We start from the raw sequence: 24,013 nt of genomic DNA, 5'->3' as shown, positions 1-24,013 counted from the left end.
AACGACGCCTCCAAGAGGAAACAGTGCCTAAGCGCCGTTGTCGCCCAATCGAGGATCTTAGATTTTCATCCTGAAGATAGTCTCCACTCTCAAAACAATGCTTTCAACAAGACCATAACCACGCACAACCATACAAGGACATACCTTGGATTTTCACCCTGAAAGGTAAGACTTTCAGTTCGCCTCTGTTGTCTTCCTCACATGCATACTGTTCCTACGAAACCCGAAACACCAAGCAAAATCCTCACCACCGTAAAGATTCGAACCGCCATTACTAGTTCTCAAATCCTGGATTCGATGACATTCCCGCCTCTAACTTTACCATGAACCAAAACATGTCACGTGATGGCAACAGATAGCAGAGCTTCACGTCGCTTCCTCCTGAACCAAACGGTCGTGTGCACGACCAAATCCCACCCGATCCAGCAATCTTCATGCATAAGGCGAACTAGGAAGCTCGCCGGCGGAGCCTTCCGAAACTCGTCACTTTGGCCAGATTAAGGAGGACCAAGATCAAGCAAATCATCGTCTAGATGCGAGAGAAATCACAGAACCGTCACTTTTAGTCGCTGGGCATATGATTGGTTCTTAAGGTGTCAAGTAGTGGATCCTACCAAAGTCCCACTTATTGTTCAATTAGTGATTTCTAGTTTAAAATTTAGACCCAAAATAAAGTATTTCATTCAATCCATGCATAATAAAGAGTGATTTTCATGTGAGCCATCTTGGCTCACTGGAAAAAGATTTATTCTACCAGTTTATAGGAAACCCATTACTACATGCCACGAAGTCGAGTCGGTGGAAACACATATAGCACCTGTGCGAAACAAGAGTGCTCAACGGCGGGCACGGCAAAGAAGAAGCGGTGACAGCCAGGTTAACGTTAACACCTAACGGTAGCTTTGCTAATTAGAGATAGCTGCAGAGAGTAAGATTACTTTAATCTTGTATTGGAATCTAGGCACCGCGTCGACTGAGCGGTGGAGCGTACAGCTCGACTGCGTGCATGATACAGTATGGTTGAAGAAGAACCGATGATTGATACCATATGGATATGGTTGACCTTAACTCCTAACGATACTTAATTAGCTGCTCCACTACCTTAGGACTAACCGTATTACAGTAGTATTTTTTAAACATATATTTAATCTTTATTTGGTGGTTATAGTGCATAGTATCATATAGTAGTATCATGCATATGCTACTTGTCTATGATACTATCTCTATATTGGGTGGTATTATAGAGTAATATCATAATCTTCTAAATTTATTATTTTGTAGAATCTCAATACAAATATGTGTATAAGATCTATTTAGCACTAACTTTTCTCGTAACATGCGCTATGATACAATATCCACCTATGTTACTCTAATTCTATCACTCCTCCTTAATTATATGCCACATCAACATATTTGTGGGTCTAGGGGATGCATAATACTACCTAACATACTAGCACTATGGTCAGCCTAAGCATTCACCGATCTTAACCAGGGGCGGACCTGGGCCCCGGGCAGCCTGGGCTACGGAATATATTTTATTATCTATTTAATGATATTAATTTTGTATTTGCAGTATATGATTTTTGGTAAAAGCTTAATTAAACTTGACATAGTTTGACTTTCTAAAAAAATATAAGCTTTAAGCTTTAGGATGAAGGTAGTAACATTCAAAGGTTATCTTATTTCTGATATTCCAGATATACAAGAAAATAGCAGCAGTTAATAAGGCGCCAGACTTTACGAAAGGTTCGTAGGACAACAGTTGGATCCCAAACACGAACCTAAAGCACCCCAAACCACTTCGGACATGGCACAAGAAAAGAACAGATGATTAGCACTTTTAATGTTGTCACGAAAGGAACATTTCAGAGATCCAATCCATTTTCTTTCCGTTAAATTTTCTCTACTCAAGATATCATTGTAATGTAAAGGAAAATCTGAATTTTTAAAGGTAATTTATATTTTGAATCCATTTGTTATGAGCTCCAGTAATATTTCTTTTCCCTAAAACCGGTACATAAACATAGTAGAAAAACACTTATTAGATATAGCTCCAAATGATAAAATCTGGTGCGGTATTAACAGGGAGCTGTGCAACAGAAGCTTTGATAGAAATCCAATGATGCAAAAACTCAGGGGTCAAATGTCTTCTAAGAGGAATACTGAAATTAGAATTCTCAACATGATAAATGCTAACTTCTTGGGCCATAGAAATACCAAATAACTGAGGATACCTCACAGGAAGTGCCATATTATCCAACCAGGGATCCAACCAAAATCTAACCAGGTCTTCCTTCAAAATAAGTTTCTTTTACTTTCATCAAAGCTTTCCAACAAGGAGAATCATTGACTATAGTTTTGGCAGAAGCCATAGTTTTATTTCTAAGATACATTTGTTTTTATAGTTCTTTGCCAAAACCCCATCTCAAGTTTCCAATTTCCACCATCACTTAGTAAGGAGAATAATGTTTTGTTTTCTAAGACCTTTAACCCCTAGGCCTCCTTTGCTTTTGGATCTGCACACTCTTTTCCATAAATATAACCATATAATAGGTTTTTTCTTTCTCGTTCCAACCCAAAAGAATCTCCTTCTATGTTTATCCAACTTCTGCATAAAGGTTTTTTCAATAAAAAAATACCCATAGAATAAGAAGGTATCCCAGACAAACATATTTCAAGAAGGGTTAATCTTTCTAGAGATGAGGGAGAATTTAAAATCCAAGCATCAAGTTGTTTGATTAAGTTAGCATCCAGAAAATCTGAATCAATATTTTTTTCAAATTTTAAAAAATTAACCAACACTCCTAGATACCACTAGTAGAAAAAGGGGCAATAGGCCCGGTCCATTTGGGCCTTCAGACCCGGTTCCCGAACCGGGACCAATTAGGCGGGACTAAAGGGGGTACCCTTTAGTCCCGGTTCAAAGATCAACCGGGCCTAAAGGCCTCGACACGTGGTGCGGCCAGGGAGCTCGCGGTGGAAGGCCTTTGGTCCCGGTTCGTGGTACGATCCGGGCCTAGGTTTCTCTGCCGCGGCAGAGAATTGCTATTTCTCTGCCGCGGCACAGATTTAGGCTGTACCAGCGTTTCTCTGCCGCGGCAGAGAAACAGGGCGTTTCTCTGCCGCGGCAGAGTTTCAGCAATGCATATATATCATTCAAGAAACCACAAAAAATCGTCATGAATATATATAGACATCGTCAACAGTACACGACATAGTCAACACAGTACACGTAACGCATGCATATTTACAATTCAACATCTCCTCTACGAAGATCCTCGATCGTCACGATCTGCCGCGGATAGTGCTCTCCACCTGGGGTAAGGGCCTCGGTAATAAAGAATCCCGCGATTTCCTCTTGAATTGCTTTTATTTGATCCGCTGTTATGAGAGTGTCCCGCAGGCGTGTCATCTATATTTAAAAAAGGAGATCAATATATGAATGGAACTCAATACAATAGATGGTACTAATTAAGATTAATTGTGAAAATTTGTTATCGTACACGAGTGTGGTGTATTTGGGCATCCCCACCCTTGGGACAGGACATGTCACGCATGAAGGTGCAGACGTAGTGTCCACATAAGTTATTCCCTTGTTCCTGCCTCATACACTTTAGGAAAAAATAGTTCGATCAAACTAATAATCAAGCATCGTATTGAAAGTAAATATCATATATAAAGTTTCACGGACATAGCTATATATATAGTACTACTTACAGGGTAATCTTTAAATGTAAGCTCCGGTTTCCATTTACCCTAACAGTATTGATGAACCGTTTCCAAGCCCTGCCCGGCAAAAAATAATGAGTAAATGAGTAATTGATTAGTTGATGATATCTTCGAATTAGAGCAGATGAAGATGCCAATACGAAATTGATTGAAACTACCTCTGGAGGATGGCAGCCATGTCCGCCCATTCCGCATATTCTTTACGTTTCGAGTCCATGACTTTTACGACTCCAAGGTGAAGATCAATGATTAGGAGAATAAAGTGGAAACTGCACAAGCATAGCTCAATGCTTACGAGAATAAAGTGGAAGGTGCACAAGCATAATGTATGTTATATATAACACTCACTTGAAGTTGTAGGGAAAGAATATATCCTCTTTGTCTGCTTGCTTCTCTAAAAACATTACGATGTTGTCCTCTGTGTCCTTGGCGAAGTCTCGAACCGTAACTTCATGAACTGTGTTTGGGTCTATGAACCCCAGCGGTAGGAGCTTGCCTCTTTTGTATTCCAGCTTCTTCATTCTGCATAATTAAATGTATAGCGTACACAAAGAATATAATGAGGATAATTGTTAGTGCAAATGAATGAGCTACAAACTTAATTACACAAATAAATCACTTACGAGGCGTGCAACCGATGACAGCTTTGTCGAGGGCGTCTTGATTGAATAACTGAAACAGTTCTTCTAACTCAAGGTTTATCTCGTCTTTCCCCCGGAAGTAATGCTCATCTCTAAGATACACCGTGAGGTAGGCATCACCTCTTCGACAGGCTTTCAGGTACCATTCATGTAACCTTCGCATCTGAGTCCCTAGACGCGCGAGCTCGCCAGGTTTGACGAGATCAGATCTGTATCTATACGTGTTTACCACTTGAGCCGTTGGATAGTAATCTTCGTACTCAACTGATGCTCCCTGAGCTCTAGCCGCCCGTTCGATCATCGATGCCGTCTCTGGATCATGATAGGGCTCCACGACGAAGTGGGGTGCGGCCTGAATGTCCTGCTGTCCAAGTTGGGCGACTTTTTTTGCTTCTTTGCTCGCTCTAGAGGACTGTCCAAGAGAGCGGTCATAATCAGCTCTCAGCTCAGGTCTCTTCATTCTCGTCTCGGCAAAGTGCTTCACTGTCTGCGGTGGAATAAACATCTTCTTCGGCGCAAGAAACGCATTTTGCTCTTCAGTCTGCTCATGTGGTAACAACTCTGGAGTCTGTGCCCTCATTGGAGTTGATGATCTCTTCGGAGCTGTAGGAGGTGCCGCGGACCGCTTCCTCTTTTGCTTAGGTGGAGGCGGCGGAGTCTCCTGACGAGGAGGAGGAGGCGGCGGAGTATTTTCACGCGGAGGAGACTGGTCATGGATAGGGGAATCATCATCGCGCAGAGGAGAATCATCACGCGGAGGAGACTGCACAGGTGGCGGAGGAGGCGGAGGTGGCCTGCTTGTTGGCTTCTCACCTGGAAACACAATGTTCTCCTTCCGCCATTGCACGGTGGTTCTACGGGCTTCTCCCAGTTCTTTGATTTCCCCATCTTCACCTGCAGGGTGCTCAAGCACCAACCCCTCATACTCTCTCAACACTTCATCCACCATCACAACAGCAAAGTCGTCTTGGACCGGACGGCAATGGTAAGACCTTGTAGGTAAGAGGATGCCGACCGCCGCCTTGAAGGATAGGTTGAAAACTTTAACATGCAGCTCACAAGGACGGCTCTCAGTGAGATCATCCACGGGGGGGTAGCGAGGAGGCTCGACCACCTGGTCATCATCATCATCATTATCCACCTGCTGAGAGGAAGCCACACTGCTTTTCCGGTGTGGTTGAGATTGCAGCGGGGCGAGGGCATTGAGCAATGCAGGATCTACAGCCTGCCCCCGAGCCATCTGAGATGTAAGTACTTGGGTTACCATGGTTAATTGGGCTTTCATGGTGCTCATATTCTCCTCTAGGTTAGCCAGACGGTCTGTTTCCCTTGCCTTCCTCCTCTCATGGCTTTTATCAGGAAATCTCTTCCTTTCCGCAGGAAAGCCATACTTCCACGGAACGGAGCCTTCTGTGCCTCGTGTTCGTCCGCCGTGTTCTTTGTTCCCAAGGGCGCGTGTCAGCTCATCGTTCTCTCTTTCGGGATGGAACAACCCCGCCTCCACGTCCCTATGTGCTCTTTCCAGGGCATCAATGGGAACCTTCAGATGAGCTTTCTTATAGATGCACTTCCCTGTTTCTGGATCCAACGTTCCCCCAATCCCGTAGAACCACTCCTCGCACCGTTCGATCCAACCGTGTGTCCCAATCTGATCCCTTTACTGGTCAGTTCCGCCTCAGCTGCCTGCCACTTAGGACGGTTAGCCCTGTATCCACCTGGACCCAGAATTTGGTGATATAGCTTCAACGCAGCATTTGCCTTATTTATTTCCGACCTTCTCTTAAATTCTTCGACTCCGTCTTTGTACTTCACGAATTCGTCCCAGTGATTTTTTACCTTCTCACTGTCCGGAGTCTTCTTTAACTTGATAAGGCGGCGCAATCTTTTCTTGTGGCTCTTGAATAGTTCGGCCATCTTCTTCTTGCCAAACTCGCGGAGGGCCTGCTCCATCTTGGCCTTTTCAGCGTCACCCCCCTCTTCGGGTACTATGTTGAAATGTGACATGAGCTTGTTCATAATGCTGTTTTTGGCTACATCATTGATATAAAGACCTTGAGCTTCTTCCTCTGCAGACAGCACTAGTCCCTTCGGCTTGTGCCATTCTCGAACGGTGATCGGGACGTGGTCCCTAACAAGCACTCCGCATTGAGCTATAAATGTCTTTGCACCTTTCTCTGGAGCAATCGGTTTACCATCCTTTTCGATGTGGGTGATGTCGTGCCTAACACCGTCATCCAACTTTTTGGCCGGGCCTCGATTCCTCGACTTTACAGAAGAAGTGCTCGATCCGGAGGGCTAAAAAAGAAATAGTTCATAGTCAGTACAATTTAATTAGTTAATGCATCTAGTCGATCAACAGCGGCTTAATTAATTTATATACCTCGGTGATAACTACAGTTCGGGAGCCATTATGATGATCTTGTTCCTCACCGGCGCCACTAGGATCTTCTTCCTCAATATTCTCCGCTCCCTCACCGGAGTCATTCAAATAAGTTGCGGTGACATCGTCACCGCCATCATCTGGAATAACGTCGTCGTCGCGATCATCCAGAGTACCGTTTGCTATGAGTTCCTCCATGAAATTTTCTTGAATTTCATCTCTGTCCATGCTTTCTACAACGACCTGCAAGCTATACATAGGAACCATCGTATGATCAAATTAAGGATAATGCAGAAAACAGAAAATGGAGTTACATATGTAGTTCTTAACTAAGGATCGATAATATAGTGCTGAAAGCAGATATTGCAGTTACATGCATACATAGATCGGGTTCATGTTTATTTAACCCTAATACATATCAATCACTACTACAACCACTCAACCGCGCAGACCGGGTCCTAGAGGGCACCGACCGGGTCCTGAGCCGCGCTGGGTGTACCCCCAAAGCCACGGAACAACAACGGGAGCATAGCTAACATGAGATCCCCGCATAACGCTCCATCCGGTCCTATACATGTTGTCTAACGCGTACATGTAACGGCGAACGTGCTGGTCCTCCGCTTCAATGCGCTGAGCTACCTCCTCCGGCGGGGCCGGCTCCCTCTGAAACGACCGTGGCCCATAAGACCTCCACCAAAGAATATCCGGGTCGACAACGGGACACGGAATCCGCACCAAGGTGCGCGACCCGGAAGCTAAGACCTCCCAGTGCCACCCCGGCGGAGCCCAGTCCCGGACCTCCCCCATCTGCTCCATCTCCTCTAGAAGAGTCAGACCACGGCGCGGCGGCGGTCGCGGCATCGTAGCTACGAAAACAAATCATATATGTACTAATATAAATAAAAAACATGATATTGTGCTAAATAAAAAACTTCACTACTTTTGTACTAACGCTGCGTTCCACGACCCCGGATCGATCGATCCGGATCGGGGGTCGGGAACGACAGCGGGAGCGGTAGCGGGAATTGAATGACCCTGTTTTGGGGGCGTCGGCAGGGGCGCCGGCAGTACCGGCACCGCCACGGACTCGGCGCTCCTCCTCGCTCGCTCTTTCTCTATTTCGCGACCCTAAGTCTATGTCGCGGCGGCACCGCTACGGACTCGGCACCGCCACGGTCTAAGTCGTCGGCGCGCGCGGGGGGCGGCGCCGACATAAATGAATTTTACTAACTTTTTTATAACTAATTTTACTAACACTAACTAACTAATTTTCTAACTTTTCTCTAACTAATTTTACTAACACTAACTAACTAATTTTACTAACACACTAACTAATTTTACTAACACACTAACTAATTTTACTAACACACTAACTAATTTTACTAACACACTAACACATTAACAATATATACTAACAACTATACTAATTAACAACTATACTAACAAATTTTATAATTAACTATACTAACAATTAATAATATACTAACAATATACTAATACACTAATTAACAAAAATAAATAAGAAAAAAAAGGGGGCCGGGGCGCGCGCGGCTCACCTTGCCGGCGGAGGAGGGGCGCGGCGGTGGAGGAGGACGCGGTGGTGGAGAGAGGAGGCGGCGGCGGGCGTGGAGGAGGCGGCCGGCAGTGGAGGAGGAGTCGTCGGCGGCGGGCGGAGCGCGGGCGGCGCGGCGGAGACGGTGCGCGAGGCGGAGGGCGGCGGCGGTGAGCGAGACGGAGCGCGGGCGGCGCACGGCGGCGGCGGCGGCGCAGGCGAGGCGGAGGGCGGCGGCGGTGGTGCGCGCGGCGGTGGCGATTTGCGGCGGAGGCGCTGTCGGGCGGGGCAGCCTGGCGGCGCTGTGGTCTCCTCCTCGCGGAATTGATTTGCGCGAGGAAGGAGACGAGCAGTTATACTGCCCCCCCCCCCCTTTGGTCCCGGTTCGTGGCACCAACCAGGACCAAAGGCCCCCCTTTGGACCCGGTTTGTAATACAAACCGGGACGAAAGGCCATTTTCTTTGCGTTTTAACTGCGCGCAAAAAAGGCCTTTAGTCCCGGTTTGTAATACAAACCGGGTCCAAAGGCCACTTTTTTAAAAAAGTTTCATTCCCGCCTTATTTCAAATGAAAAAAGCCACCGCATCGCCACACGTGTCCACCGCCGCCACCGCCATGCATGTACGAGGCCACCGTCGCCACCGCCGTGTACCGGCCACCGTCGCCACCGCCACCGCCTGGCCACCACCGTCACCGCCATGTACGGGCCACCGCCGTGTACTGCCCACCACCGCCACCGCCATGTACTGGCCACCACCGCCACCGCTACACGTGTCCCTTCCCCGTGCCACGTGTCGCCGCCGCTTCCACGTGCCTCGCCCCGCCGCCACCGCCGTGCGACGTGTAGATCCCGCTTCCACGTGCCACGCCCCGCCACTTCCCCGCGCCACCTGTCGCCGCCGCTTCCACGTGCCACGCCCCGCCGCTTCCCCGCGCCACCTGTCGCCAAACTTGCCGCGTCGCTGTGCTATAAAGCGCCGCGTGCGCGCGGAACCACACGTCGTTGTCGCCTCCGTTCATTCGTCGCCGGGATGCCGCCGCGCCGTCGCGGCTCGTCCGGCTTCCGTGGCGTCCGAGCGCGTCCGAACGGTAGGTTCTACGCCGAGATGCGCGCCGGTGGCTTCCGGCTCACCCTCGGCACGTACAACACCCCAGAGCTGGCGGCGCGCGCTTACGACGCGGCCGCATGGCGATTTCGGCGGCCACGGCGCGACATGAACTTCCCAGACGTCGAATCGCTAGAGGAGGCGGAGTTCCTCGCGCCGACGCCGTGCCTCGTCGACGACGAGGACCGTCGCCGCCACCGCCAGGTGCAGCGCCGGATCGCAATCGCCGAGCACGACGAGGAGTTGATGCGCCAGTGGAGGGCGCAGTTCCCCAACGACGTCGACAACACCGCCGCGTTCTTCGCTGACCTCCGGGCACAACGCAGGTCCAACAGGCGCCACCGTCGGGCCGTCGCCGTGTTCGAGCTCGATAACCCGAATACAACTTGGGCCGACAACGACCCTCGGTGGGACGACATTTGGACCGAGACAACCTCCGACGACGAGTAGATCGACTAGACTAGTTGTTTATCTATTTTATTGTATTTTCAATAAAGTCGTTGTGGCAGACGCTGATGATGAGAAAAGTTTCCCGCCAGATTACATGTGGAATTAAAGTACAGAACTCAACTGAAAATTAATTAAGATATATGGCCAGATAGTACTCGTGCCTAGCTCAACTGAAAATTAATTAAGATACATGGCCAGATTCGACTGTTCGAGTCATTCAGTCATACTCGTGCCTAGCCCTATAGTACTCGCCACTGTAGTCGTCGTAGTCGCTGTCATCATCGTCGCTGGCATCGGGGTCGCGGTAGTCAAACCTCGGCGGGAGAGCATGCGTGGGCTGGGACTGAGGGTAGCGCAGGCGGGGGCCACGGTGGGCCATGACGCCCTGGAGAGTCCGGTCGCGCCACCACAGCCGACGGCCGGCCTCGTTGAAGTTCGAAGGAGGCGGGCCGCCCTCCTCGTGCCTGGCGAGCGCCCTCTCACGCCGATTGATGAAGAAGCTTTCCCAAGTCGGGCTATAGTCGGGATGCCACTGGGGATTCCTCCGCTGCTCTAGCGTGAGCTCGAAGTAGTAGTGGTTCGTGATGGCCATCTCGCGCGCCACACCTAGAGGGACAGGAGGGACCGGTACCCCTCCGACGCTCAGCAACCAGCCGGTAGGGACGCGGTAGCCCGGCAGGCAGGGGTAGTTCGACGCGCAAAGCGCCTCCGCCTCCCGGAGGGTTAGAGATACGATGGAAGCCATGTGACCTGGTGATGAGGTTTGCAGATATGAGTCTAGATGTGATATGTAAATGGAGGCCAAGCCAACATATATATAGTGAAAAAATGGCGGGAGGACAGAGGCGGGAAGCAGTGGAAAGCGCGGGAAGAAAAATAGGCGGGAACGCAGTGGCGCCAAAAACTGTCGGTGGGATAAGGACGTGTGGGTAACCTTTAGTCCCGACTGGTGGGTACAACCGGGACTAAAGATCCTTTTTTGTGTCATCTAACAAAACTGTCGGTGGGATAAGGACGTGTGGGTAACCTTTAGTCCCGGCTGGTGGGTACAACCGGGACTAAAGATGTCGGCAGGATAAGAACGCATGGGTGGACGCACTGCTCGATGAGATAAAGCATGTAGTGCACGACGCCCTGTCGAAGGAACAAGACAAAGTAGAAGAGGTGCCGTGCCTATAAAAGGAGCATCGATACGCCTTGCCAAGTAGATCAACAAGCCAAGCAGAGTTTCATTCCCATGGATGAAGGGAAGGGTTGGGAAATCTCCCGTGGCGCAGCTTCTCGAAGATGTCGTTGGTGCACACGCCCTACGACATCTTCGGAAACTGCTCCTAGGAATTTTTTCCTGCAAGCCCCTAAACGACTACATCTCATCTAACAGTGTTGGGGAAAGGGTTGGGAAATCTCCCGTGGCGCAGTTTCACGAATAATTCGTTGGTTCACACCCCCTACCGCAACTTAGGAAACTGCGCCGTGGAAATTTTAACTGCAAGCCCCTAAACGGCTACATATCATCTAACCGTGTTGGGGCCAGGGGTGGGACATCTCCCGGGGCGCGATTTCTCGAAGATGTCGTTGGTGCACACGCCCTACGGCATCTTCGTAAACTGCGCCTTGAATTTTTCCCTGCAAGACCCTTCACGACTACCTCTCATCTAACTGTGTTTGGGTAAGGGTTGGGAAATCTCCCGTGGCGCAGTTTCTCGAAGATGTCGTTGGTGCACACGCCCTACGGCATCTTCGGAAACTGCGCGTTGGAATTTTTTCCTGCAAGCCCCTGAACGACTACATCTCATCTAACAGTGTTGGGGAAAGGGTTGGGAAATCTCCCGTGGCGCATCTCCACTTTTAATATCTTACATACAGTTACATGATTACACAAAAATAAATGGGAAATTGATTGCCATGTTGAGATACTCATTTGTGCCATGAACATTCTTCAATTAACTTGATGATGGAGCATCTTCATCATTTAATTAATCTTCTTCGGCTGTAACCATGGAGCATCTTCATCATTTAACTTGATGCTTGGATCAATGTTCACTCTGAAGGGTGGAATTTCATCAAACTGATTATAATCTTCTGACATGTCTGTCTTGTCCTCCACTCCCACGATGTTTCTTTTTCCAGAAAGAACTATGTGGCGCTTTGGCTCATCGTTTGATGTATTTGTTTCCTTATGTTTCCTTTTTCTTGGTTTGGTAGACATATCCTTCACATAGAAAACCTGGGCCACATCCTTGGCTAGGACGAATGGTTCGTCTCTATACCCAAGATTGTTGAGATCCACTGTTGTCATTCCATACAACTTGTCTACCTGAACCCCGCCTCCTGTTTTGTTGACCCATTTGCACCTAAACAAAGGGACCTTAAAAGAAGGTCCATAGTCAAGTTCCCATATATCCTCTATGTAACCATAATATGTGTCATTTGGGCCTTCATTCATTATTGCATCAAACCGGACACCACTGTTTTGGTTGGTGCTCTTTTTATCTTGGGCGATCGTGTAAAATGTATTCCCATTTATCTCGTACCCTTGGAAAGTCACTACAGTCGAAGATGGTGTCTGGGCCAGCAAGTACAACTGATCTTCAATATCTTTGTTATTCAGGAGATGTTTTTGCAACCAACCGCCGAAAGTCGACATGTGTTCACGTCTAATCCAATCGTTCGACTGCCCCGGGTTCTGGGAGCGTAGAAAGTTCTTGTGGTCACCGATATACGGAGCCACCAAGGTGGAACTTTGTAGAACTATGTAGTGTGCTTGAGTCAAAGAAATCCCGTCCCTACATATCATTGATTTCCTTCCTAGCGTGCCTTTTCCACTTAGTCTCCCTTCATGTCGCGATTCAGGAACACCAATCGGCTTAAGGTCAGGAATAAAGTCAACACAGAATTCAATGACCTCCTCTGTTCCATAGCCCTTGGAGATGCTTCCTTCTGGCCTAGCACGATTATGAACATATTTCTTCAAAACTCCCATGAACCTCTCGAAGGGGAACATATTGTGTAGAAACACAGGACCGAGAATGGAAATCTCATCGACCAGGTGAACGAGGAGATGTGTCATAATATTGAAGAAGGATGGTGGGAACACCAGCTCAAAACTAACGAGACATTGGACCACATCATTCTGCAACCTCGGTAGAATTTCTGGATTTATTACCTTCTGAGAAATTGCATTGAGGAATGCACATAGCTTCACAATGGGCAGTCGAACATTTTCCGGTAGAAGCCCCCTCAATGCAATCGGAAGCAACCATGTCATTATCACGTGACAGTCATGAGACCTCCCTTTATATTGGACATAGCTTCCTCTTAATTATTGTCAGCAACTTTCCAAATCCTGAGTCAGTGACACCGTTCTCTGCCTTCCATTGCAACAATTCCAGTGTGCTGCCTAGCTTTTTATGGCCATCTTCGCAAGTTGGGTATAACAATTTGTTGTGATCTTCTATCATCTTGTCGAAGGCCAACCTTTCCTTTTCAGTTTCACATTCTCTCCTTGCATCAGCAATGGCCCGGCCAAGATCATCATCAGCAGGCTCATCTGGTGCCTCTTGATCTTCTACTTCATTGTCTTCATTGCCTTCTGCAGTATCATCGTATTCAGGGAAATTGGGATAACCGTCATCATCCTCTTCCTCTTCGTCATTGTCTTCCATCATAACCCCTCTTTCTCCGTGCTTGGTCCAACAATAGTAACTGGGCATGAAACCGGATCGCAGAAGGTGGCTGTGAATGAGACTCGAGTGAGCGTAATTTACGGTATTCTCGCAGTCCACACATGGACAATACATGAAGCCACCATGTTTGTTTGCCTCCGCCACAGCCATAAAATTATCCAGGCCCGCAGTGAACTCGTCAAACTGTCGGTCAATGTACATCCATTGCCGATTCATCTGCATGATATAATTAAGCTGATCAAAACCATTACAGAACATCACGATGTATATATACACATGCATTTTATCAATTGCAGATGAAAAGGATAAAGTTGTTAACCTCGATGAAGAAGAAAAAAGCAAGTTAAGTGTGGCTTGATTTGTGTAAACTCAAGTGGCAAATCCTCTTAAGCATTTCATCGAACACCTCTTGTGCATGTGAAGAAGAGAGGAAAGCAATACACCCCTCTTGTGAAGATAGTGAAAAAATGGCCAAGTGTGGCTCACACTTGGGCAGGGGCAAGGTTATATAGCCAGAGGCGGGGCCTTTGGACCCGGTTTGTATTACAAACCGGGACTAAAGGGTTCCCACGATCGACACGGCCTGCGGCGCCCTGCGGTGGACCCTTTAGTCCGGTTTGTAATACAAACCGGGTCCAAAGGCCACTACAGACAGCGCCAGCGGGTGGGGTCGTCACTGGCGAACAATCAGGACCAATGCCCCCATTGGACCCGGTTTGGTTCAGCACTGGGACATTTGCTTGGGACCAAAGGCCTCTTCTCCACTAGTGTACTTCATAGGAAGCTTACAAACTTACAAATTGAACAGATCAGAACATAAAGCCATTGTATTAATGGCCCCACCAATGTTAATAATCTCACTCTTCATGTAGTTTATCTTTAAGCCTAGCATCATCCCAAACATATACAAAAGTAACATAAGGTTACTAGCTTGCTCAGGGTCCTGATTGATACACAAAATTGTATCATCAGCACTTCGTAACACAACGGCACCCTTATCAATCAAATAAGGAGCAAAACCAATGATAAGGTTATTTTCCTGAGCCTGTAAAACCATCTTAGTAAGGCATTGAAATGCAATGTTAAAAATGGTGGGAGAAAAGGGTCTCATTGTCTCACCCATTTAGCACTCTGAAAAATATAAGCCCATAACATTGTTCAGTTTCACACTAGCGGTACCATTATGCAAAAAAAAAGAAAGATCAAGAGCACCATTGCTCAGAAAACCCTCTTGCTCCGCGGCAGTCAATCAAGAAATCCTTAATCTTGAGAATGTCTCAAACTTGATTCTTAACATGAGGATGATGCATCAATTCATGTAAGGACAACAGTCCATCCGTAATATGTCTTCTTTTAATAAAGGCATTTTGATGATATCGGATATGGATACCTTAATACGGATTCATGACCGAGTTCGACGCGAAAATTATCCTATTCGTTGATACACCTAATCCAGATGGGTGCATAAGAGCAGCCTATCCTCATTTCAGAAAACACAAGGACCCACTGATTACACCCGACAAACAAATATGTAGCTGGGTTTATTGCAAGAGAATTATTTATTGAAATGCTGTTGTGATAACCTGTACGTGCGCAACAATGTTTCTCCCTAAGAAAAGACGGGATTCTGTTCAATGGCGCAGGTGCACATCTTCTTCAGTTTTTGATTTGTGAAGTGTACTTCACACCAAAACGCGATAGACAAGTGTGTCCACCAATGGCACAGAAGCGACGCGGCGGACGCACCTGGCACCCAACCATGGTTGATGCTCGTTGCTCCCCCATCTCCATGTGCGGCCGCCGGCTGGGGCGGATTGTGGTGGGCAGACGACGTCGGTCGACAAAGTCATGGCTTTCCTTCAGGATCAGCGAGGACAAGGTCATGTGTGGAGAAATCCATCCGATGTTTACACATTCCTCAGCATCACACGCGTACAGAAGCCATGGAGAAGACGAAGCCGGCAAACTCCGGCGGAGGGGGCACCACGGTCCAGTTTTTGGACTTAACATCGAACACCCAGAGCGCGTGCCCGCCGGACTCGATGGCGCCGGTGACCACCACCCGCTCGCCCCCTCCGACGGCCACCGCCCGCGCAGTGCCGGCCTTGAGCCCCGGAGGGTAGGGCCCCACCTCGATCCAGCCTCGGCGCTCCCCGCGCCACTCCATCATGGCCGTGCCCTCGATGCACCACACCCGGCCGCGCACCACCACGTGCGCCGCCGACGGCGGGGCGCGCACGCGCTCCAAGCGGCGCCACTCGCCGGTCGCCGGGTCGAACCACTCCGCGTCGCGCTCGAACCCGCCCTGCCGGCCCGTGCGGTACCCGCTCACGGCCATGAACTTGTCGCCGGCGACGGTGGCCATGCCGTCGCACTCGTCGCGCTCCTCCGACATGTCCGGCAGCGGGTCCCAGCCATCGGCCTCCACGTTGTACGCCTCTGCGGTTTTGAGCGCGTTCTTGAGCTTGTCGTGGCCGCCGGCCACATAGATCTTGCCACCCGCCTCGGCGCACGCGAAGAAGGACCGCGCCGACCGCATCGGCGTGCCCTTGTGCCACACGCCTGTGGCAGCGTCAAGAACGTGGACGTCCGCCACGGGCTCGAAGGTCTTCGAGTCCCAGCCGCCCATCACCGCCAGGCGGGTGCCCACGGCCGCGCACTGCGCGAACATCGGCATCGGCGGCGCCGCGCGCTCGCGGTGCCACTCGCCGGTGGTGACGTTGTAAACGGCCACCCCGTAGGCCGAAGAGTCGTCCTTGGGGGCGTCGTCCCCGGCGGCCGGGCTGCCGAACTGCAGGAGGTACACCAGATCCTCGTTCGCGCCGGCCTCGGCGCGCGCCATGGCGAACTCCGGCGCCGCGGCGGCGCTCTTCCACCCTCGGCACACCCGCCGCATGGAGCGGAAGGCGTCGTGCGGGACGCGCGCCAGGCAGTCGACGGCGATGTCGTCCGGCATCCCCGGGATGAGCTCGATGTGCTCGACCATGCACTCTTCCACACGGCTCTTTGAGTTCCTCATTTTCACTTTCTTTCGAGAGATTGATGCTTTGCTTCTCGATACGGATGGCTCACTCACCTCCTCTGCCTCGGCTTAAATAGAGAGGAAGGCTAAGCAAATATAAAATGTAACAACTTGATGATAATAATAAAAAGCTACATGTGATTGTCTATTACAACAAAACCACGATGAGATTGGTAGTAAAATTTTATCTTGTGTTCTCAGGCTGGACACAAAAGTTGATATTGATAGGAATTGTAAACCATGGGTGTTATGTTTTTTTTTTTGTTTTTTTTTTTGCTAAATAGAAGACTCAAAGTCTTACTTTTCTTAAGGTGCTATAAAGTGAGAGGGGTCATATACAACTAAAAACATACTCGCATTTGTTATTAACTTCGTGTTCAGTTAAATTTTACACCATTTAATTTACACCGTGATTTGTACTAATCATGATTTGCAACATGATTTGCAACCGAAATTTGATGACATCATCTGACTGAGGATGAATATAGTTCCTAATCGACTGAAAAAGAGTCATACCCTTTGTTTTCACGGGGAAACCAAAACCAATTTGTTTTGGAAAAGGTTGTTTCTAGATCTGTTTGCCTACCATTTCAGCATCAGGAAACATCGAACAATCATTGAAATAATTTGCTCGAGTTCATCAATAACACCATATGAGGTGCCGGTGTATGTTAGTGGGTAGAACTATCCATTTAAATTGCCTTAGTAGTACATCGACCCAATATTGATTGCTACCAAGGGATATGTTATTGTGGGTTGCCACCTTATTATGGGGTTAAGAACACGTGCTTACGGTGGGTTTTTTTAATAATAAAAGCATAAGCTATGTCTCATGATCCGTAAGAAACATATAATTGCAAGATTTTACTACTATACTGTATATTGAAGTGATACTTATCACTTTACTTGTCATCTATACAATGCATCATAATTGGCATATCGATGTTTTGCACACAAACAAACAACCAAACTTGAAGCAATGCATCATTGCACATGCCAGTCGAGCCATTAACTCATAATATTGCATTATTTGTGCATTTCTTTCTTAACGGGCATCCAAAGTGAAATATATGGTAGATTTAACACACTATTGTATAGCGACATAATGTTTTAATCACAATTGTCACGTAATGCAGCTACCTGATTCAAATATTATAAAACATTCTAAGTGAAACTTATGCAAGTTTCACGCGACACTAGATGCAAATCATAAAGGCTAGTGATAGATACATGGTTTAGTATGCCACCGCGATATCATCGAATTGCTAGAAGCAAACATAAAAGGCATCAAAAGAAGTGATGTCAAAACCGATACATCACTTCCATGCCACTCACTCGCTAGACTTTGATGATATGGACATCTACGCCTTTGATGTCAAATCGTACATGTCAGTACTCACTACCACATCATTTGCGGTCATAAAGTGGTATCCAACCGCAACAAGTACTTCATTGTGCATGCAAGTCCAACTATGGGAACACTGATGTTCTAGATGCATTTCGTGCCCTACGGGCACAAAAACTACAAGATATGCTAGGTTATGTATATTATTGTTATATTGTATAACCACTCGAGGAATTACTCGTATTTATCACATCTTGTAGTTGTTCAATTCAGAATGATAAAGGGTTCCCAAGTGAAATCAACGTGAAGTTCCACCGTGATACTGTCAATCCAATCATAATGGCTAGTAATTGAAGCTTGGTTTCATGCAATTGATAGATAAGCAAACATAAAGGCATCCAAAGTGGTGATTGCAAATTTGGCATGCCACTACCATGCCAGATTTTGATCATACTATTAGGCACCATGGTTATAAGTCCATTTCAAGGACTTGGGAAATTGAGAACTGCCGCATAATCTCAAATGTATCTTGTTGCTATCATGTTGCCTCACAAAATGTTGGCTTTAACATCGGTAAGACAACATTTTTATTCTAGAAATTAAATCATTTTTGTCCTATTTGGTAATATGTAGGAACAACCTAGTGGGGAGGGCCACAATGGCACACCCTGCTGAACAGGGTACCAATCTTCCTTTGCAGAAATTTCAACAAGGGCTCCTACCCTTTTGGACTAGTTTAAATTTCGTAAAAAAGAATGCTGACATTTCGGTAAAATTTATAGACAAACAAAAGTAAAAGGTTACCATTTCAACTATTAGGAACGGGTGTGTCTTCACCGTTGACATCCGGAGGATGAAGAGATCAAGAGAGAACGGTGTCGAAGGAAGCAAGCAAGCAATTTTCGTTGGAGGCAACATGCATGTGTATTTTAAAAAAAAAAACTGAAAATAGTGAGTGCATACCTTCTCAACCCGCGTCCAAATTATGAAACATTTCCCAAGTGACCAATTGGATTTTCTTTATATAGAAGCCCACAACAAATGCTATGGTGAATGCCATCTTTGACAAATATGCAATCCAGCCAATGAATCTCCTTTCATTTTTATGTGAATATATGGACAGTCCAAAAGTAACACGGGTTGGGGCACTATCCAACGGCTGGCTTGGCACTTTTTTTTAAACGGAAGTAAAAAACTTTGCCTGGTCTCATTAGTTAAGAAAGAGTTTTAAAGCGACACCATACAAGAGAGCAAACGTTCAAGCAAGAGATCAAAAGGATGCTCGAAAACTAAAGCGCACTCTCCAGGCATGAGTGATCCCAAAAGTTTTGCTCACCCGATGTTCCAGAAGGACATCTCCACTTTGATCTTTGCCATAACGAAGGTATGCATGGTGAAAGTGTTGTGGAAAACTATAACGTTCCTCTCGTTCCATATTTACCATGTATAAGGTGAGCATAATGAGAGACACCAAACGAACTTTCTTCTAGTGCACATGGTGTATTTGATTATATAAGATTTGTGAGCAGTTCTCCTCAAATGCATCTTGTTTTGCTAGAAAAGTAATACTAGTTCCTTGGAAAAATGGTAAATCCAGGAAACCAAGAACCCAAAAAAAAAAAAAAAAACTGAAAAGTCGACATACAAACCCGCAGCTAAAGGGAAGGTTTTGGCTGGACGAGCGCCCCCAGAAGCTGAAGGGAAAAAACCCTTGCCCAAGTTGCTTCCATCTTGATAAGCACCGCTGATTTTAGACTAGTTCAATTTACTTATTCAGCAATCCAGAAGGCCATGTTGCAAGAGAGATAGAGATGGGCGGTCCTAAATACGGTCGGCACCACGCCGTGAATCTGGCGGCGCGGGTCAACTGGAGAAGTCGTTTGGACAGGCCAGAGGGACCGTGGTTCAGGGAAGTGCATGCGACCGTGGGGGAATACAACTGCGGCGACGACGGATGAAGGCGAGGTGGCGGCAACCGGCGGTAGACACCCGCCGTTGTTTACTTGTTTACTCTGATTCAGCATAGCATGTTCCCGACGGAGCACCTGGTTTGTTTCTCCGATTTCAGCCTTCTTCTTCCTCTGTGACCAAAGAGGCCACATGGCAGCGGCCGATGAAAAATCAAAAAGCTTGGGGGTAACAAATGAATGATGCATCGGCATCTCCCAGATAACAACGACAATAACAGAACAAACGGGCAAGTAAATCTTATCTCTACCTTTGACAAGATGTGGCTGCCGCGAGTGCATTTTATTTTTCCCAACTTGCATGTGTTGCTCTCCTCTCACCCAGAGAATCACGGACAAGACGACATACAAGCGCCCAACTTTCCACGCACAAGGAAAAGTAAAAAAACGATCCGGTCCATGACAACGAGCCTTTTTGCCTCGATAGGATGGTGATCTTCACTTGTCTCGCTGCAATTTTCAATCCAGTGTTCTGTCTTCTCATGTAGAAAACCACTTCCTCCGTTTCATATTAACTGTGTCAGATTTACCTAGATACGGCACATACAGTTTAACCGAGGTTCTATTCGGGGGAGTGCATTTTCTTTTCCAACTTGCATGTTGCTCTCACTCGGAGAATCATCGCAGACAAAACGACATACGCGCACCCAACTTTCCACGCACAATGAAAAGGAAAATGATCTGGTCCATGACGGTGAACTTTGGATCATATCAATGGCATCCATGACAATGAACCTTTAATTTTTTCGATAAAGAATGAACCTTTAATTTTGTGCCTGGATCAGCATGGTGATCGTGCTTGTCTCAAGTTGACAACATAGGGATACACGCATGGCCTATAAACCCAATCGAAGTGAGTAGAAAAGCATTTGGTGATTAATTGTGAGTTTGAGAAGGCATGGTCGGGAAGGTGGTATCATGACTCCATCATGATAAGAATAGAAGCAAGGCAAGGGAGCCAAACAAGATAAGAAGAAGTGAAGTGCGGTTCATCTGCTCATCATGTGAGGCGGAGGGAGACCAGTCGCCATCATCTTATTTTTTGAACCTATCATCTTGAGCTAGCTGGAGCGGGAATCCCAGCCGACCAGCCCACCGATCATGGATGGCGCCGTCAATCATCCACAGCTTAATTTGGCCTTTTGGTTCCAGCAAACAGACGGCGTACTTTTGTATACCGTGGGCCCAGTTTGGTGGGCAGCAGTTCGGCTAGATCTGGAGGGGGCTGAGTGAGCACTGATGCTGCACTGCATGCTCACTTGACGCTTCGCCACACAAAGGACATGATCAGGGCACGGCTGTGCTTCTAGAACCTTTATCCTCTTGGGGAGATAAGTTGTCGATTTGGCCAGAACACTTTGTGTTATTGATTCCAGGAGCACTAGCTTGTTAAGCTGGTAAAGGATGCTTTCTCTCTCGGATCTGCCTATATGGCCACTCGGATCGTTTCGGGGAGAGCACGTACTGCGTTATACAAGAAAGCTTTAACCCTTTTCTCGTTGCTCTGAGAAAAAATCACATTTTATTTCCAAAAATAAGAACTTCTATAGAGTGAACCGATCTCAACGAGTAAACTATAAGGTTTAAGCTTTATAAGTGCTAGGAAAATTTACATTTTCATGATACTGATAGAGGCGGAGAAAGTCATTCTGACTGCGATCGGAGGTTTGCAATGACATAGAGGTGTATTACTTGCGATAAAGACTTGCTACACCGGTTCTTCCTATGTGTCGAGTGTTTGATGACTTGTAATAGTGGACTTGGCAAGAGGGGTGGTCAGATTGGTGGATTGCATTTTTGGTGGTTCTATTCGAGTATCCGATAGCGATTTTCAGGGTGAACTTACAAGGTATGGTCATTATTGGTTGTACCTAATAGTGGTCTTGCTAAAAGCATTGTTTTGTGAAGTTGGACTTTCTAGAGGGTGAAAACCAAAGATATTCGATCGGGCGACGCAACGCTTGTGCATTATTTCCTTATTAAAGGTGTTGCTTTTGATGAATCTCTTTTGTAGTCCGGGTGTTGTCTTAGGTTGTGGATGGAGTGCTGTTGTTGCGGGTGTTTTATCACAGTGACGAGTGTCTTTTTTTTAGAAACACAGTACAAACGCGGACGCTCACATACACGCGCATAAACTTACCCATATGAATGCACATCCTAACCCTATGAGCACCTTTGGAAGACTGAGCCGGCGGATCGGATCCTGAAATTGACGAAGTCACCACAGGCGCCTCGCTGTCAACGGGAACGTCGCCTCCTACTGAAAGAATATTGCACCTTTATGAGACACACATATATCAAACCTGGGGTTTAAACTCTGGTGGGCTGGCTAACCACCCAACTTCAGGTTGGTTATTTATCCATTTTTCATTTCTTTTGTCTTGGCTATGCTCACCCTTGATGTCTTTGGACATATTGTTCTTGCAGGGGTCCAGAATGAAGACTGCGAGGAGAACATGTCCTCCACCGTAGGCCAAAACTCAAAATAGCACTCAAGTCTGTTTATCTGAGCCATAATCTCTTGATTCATCGACTTTGTCAGGTATCCCATCAGAGGGTAAACTCGAGCAAGCCAGGTCGCATAGGGCATGTTTGGAATTTTGATCTTCTTCTTGTCTTCATCCTCAATCTCCATGGTTTTGACCATGTTTGGATTTTTTTGGGGCGGCGGTGGACCAATGGATCCCGATATGCATGGTTTTGTTTAGTTTTGTCGGTGGTGGATCACGGGATACCACGGTCAGGTTGTTGAAGGCGGCGGTGGATCAATGGACCGTGGTACCATGGTTTTGTTTGGTATTGCCGGTGGTGGATCATGGGAGACCACGACCAGGTTGTTGAACGCGGCGGCGGATCACTGGATCACAATATCTATGGTTTTTCCGGTAGTAGATCACGGGAGACCACGGCGCGGTTGTTGAAGGCGGCGGCTGATCGTGGCGAGTTTGTGGGTTTGGGTTTTGCGTGGCAAGACCACTGGGGGATTTTTTTTTTTTTTCGGGTGATATGTCTCGATGTCAAGGAGGAAGCTGCTCGGATACCATGTCGAATTCATGCACTAGTCAATTGTTCCAAAAGTTTAAACTGATGGAAGAAAGGCTACACAATATATTTATATTCAACACCTTGAAACTATGAGTTTCTTAGTTATAGAAAGCACGGTTTTGGGCGCCGTGAGCTTTGAGTAAGCTCAGGATCCAAAACACCGCCGCACTAGTCCTGATCATGACTTTTGATCCAAAACACTGCACTAGTCTTGACCATGAGTTGTCAGTTTAATTTTTGAAGACATTTCTCTTAATTAATAGACTGCATATATCCGCTAGCTTATACCGCGGGTTCCGGTGAAGCGACATCCGGATCATATATAGCTAGTTGTGTGCGCGAGAAGAAGAAGATGAGCAAGGAGTAGAGCTATCCATTGCAGGCGATACGTGTGTGGTTTAGGCGCCCCGCCTCGTACCGATCGATTCATCCACAGGTTAGCTCGTCGTCTTCGTTGTCGTCGAGAGTGATGTCAGGATGGAGAGTTGCACTTGCCTAGCCAACCGGACAACGAGAGGCTAGCTAGCTACATGTCAAAGAAAAATCTACATTATAACTTGGTGTGCCGGGTTGAATACAGAGAACCGATAAGATGACAGCTAGCCACCGACCATATATGCATGTTTTTTTTTCGAAATGGGGAATAAAACCCCGGCTTCTGCATCATGATGATGCACACGGCCTTTATTAAATGTATGATAGTACAAAGTTAAAACACCTCAGGCATCGCCAAGAATTGATACAAGAATCAACCAGCGAAAGAAAACAAAAGAAAACGGACTACACATCACTGTATCCGCCTATTGTGCCGCCAAATTTCAGACAAGATATCCCGAAATACCATCTGGAGCCGTGTGCATCCAATAGCCATAGCATCCCGCTGTCCCTCCGGTGACAGAAGAGCCCACAACTGGACCCAATGTGACACCATATGGATAACCTATACTCGAAGACCCATCTCTCAACTGTGCATTTCTCATAGCTTTTTCCATTTGAAGCATATCCCCACCAGGCTGGCCACCCAGTCTAGCACTAGTCCTCACATCAAGCGAAGGCTGAGGGATTCCTCCAAATGCAATAACCTCCTCCA

At 47.1% G+C, this 24,013-nt stretch overlaps 1 protein-coding gene across 1 annotated transcript; it reads right to left on the bottom strand.

Moving 5' to 3' along the window:
- Positions 1-15,084: 15,084 nt before the first annotated feature.
- LOC127293997 (F-box/kelch-repeat protein At2g44130-like) lies at positions 15,085-16,635 on the bottom strand. The gene has a single exon (XM_051323731.2). It carries the CDS (start codon positions 16,561-16,563, stop codon positions 15,469-15,471), a length of 1,095 nt encoding a protein of 364 aa, XP_051179691.1. The 5' UTR covers positions 16,564-16,635; the 3' UTR covers positions 15,085-15,468.
- Positions 16,636-24,013: the final 7,378 nt, after the last annotated feature.

The sequence above is a fragment of the Lolium perenne genome, chromosome 4 (genome assembly GCF_019359855.2).
Source record: "Lolium perenne isolate Kyuss_39 chromosome 4, Kyuss_2.0, whole genome shotgun sequence".
Classification (NCBI taxonomy): domain Eukaryota; kingdom Viridiplantae; phylum Streptophyta; class Magnoliopsida; order Poales; family Poaceae; genus Lolium; species Lolium perenne.
This window is presented reverse-complemented; position numbering and strand designations above follow the sequence as displayed.

Excerpts from the sequence above, each read along its gene's own strand:
- LOC127293997 (XM_051323731.2), bottom strand. The coding sequence starts at position 16,563 with ATGAGGAACTCAAAGAGCCGTGTGGAAGAGTGCATGGTCGAGCACATC.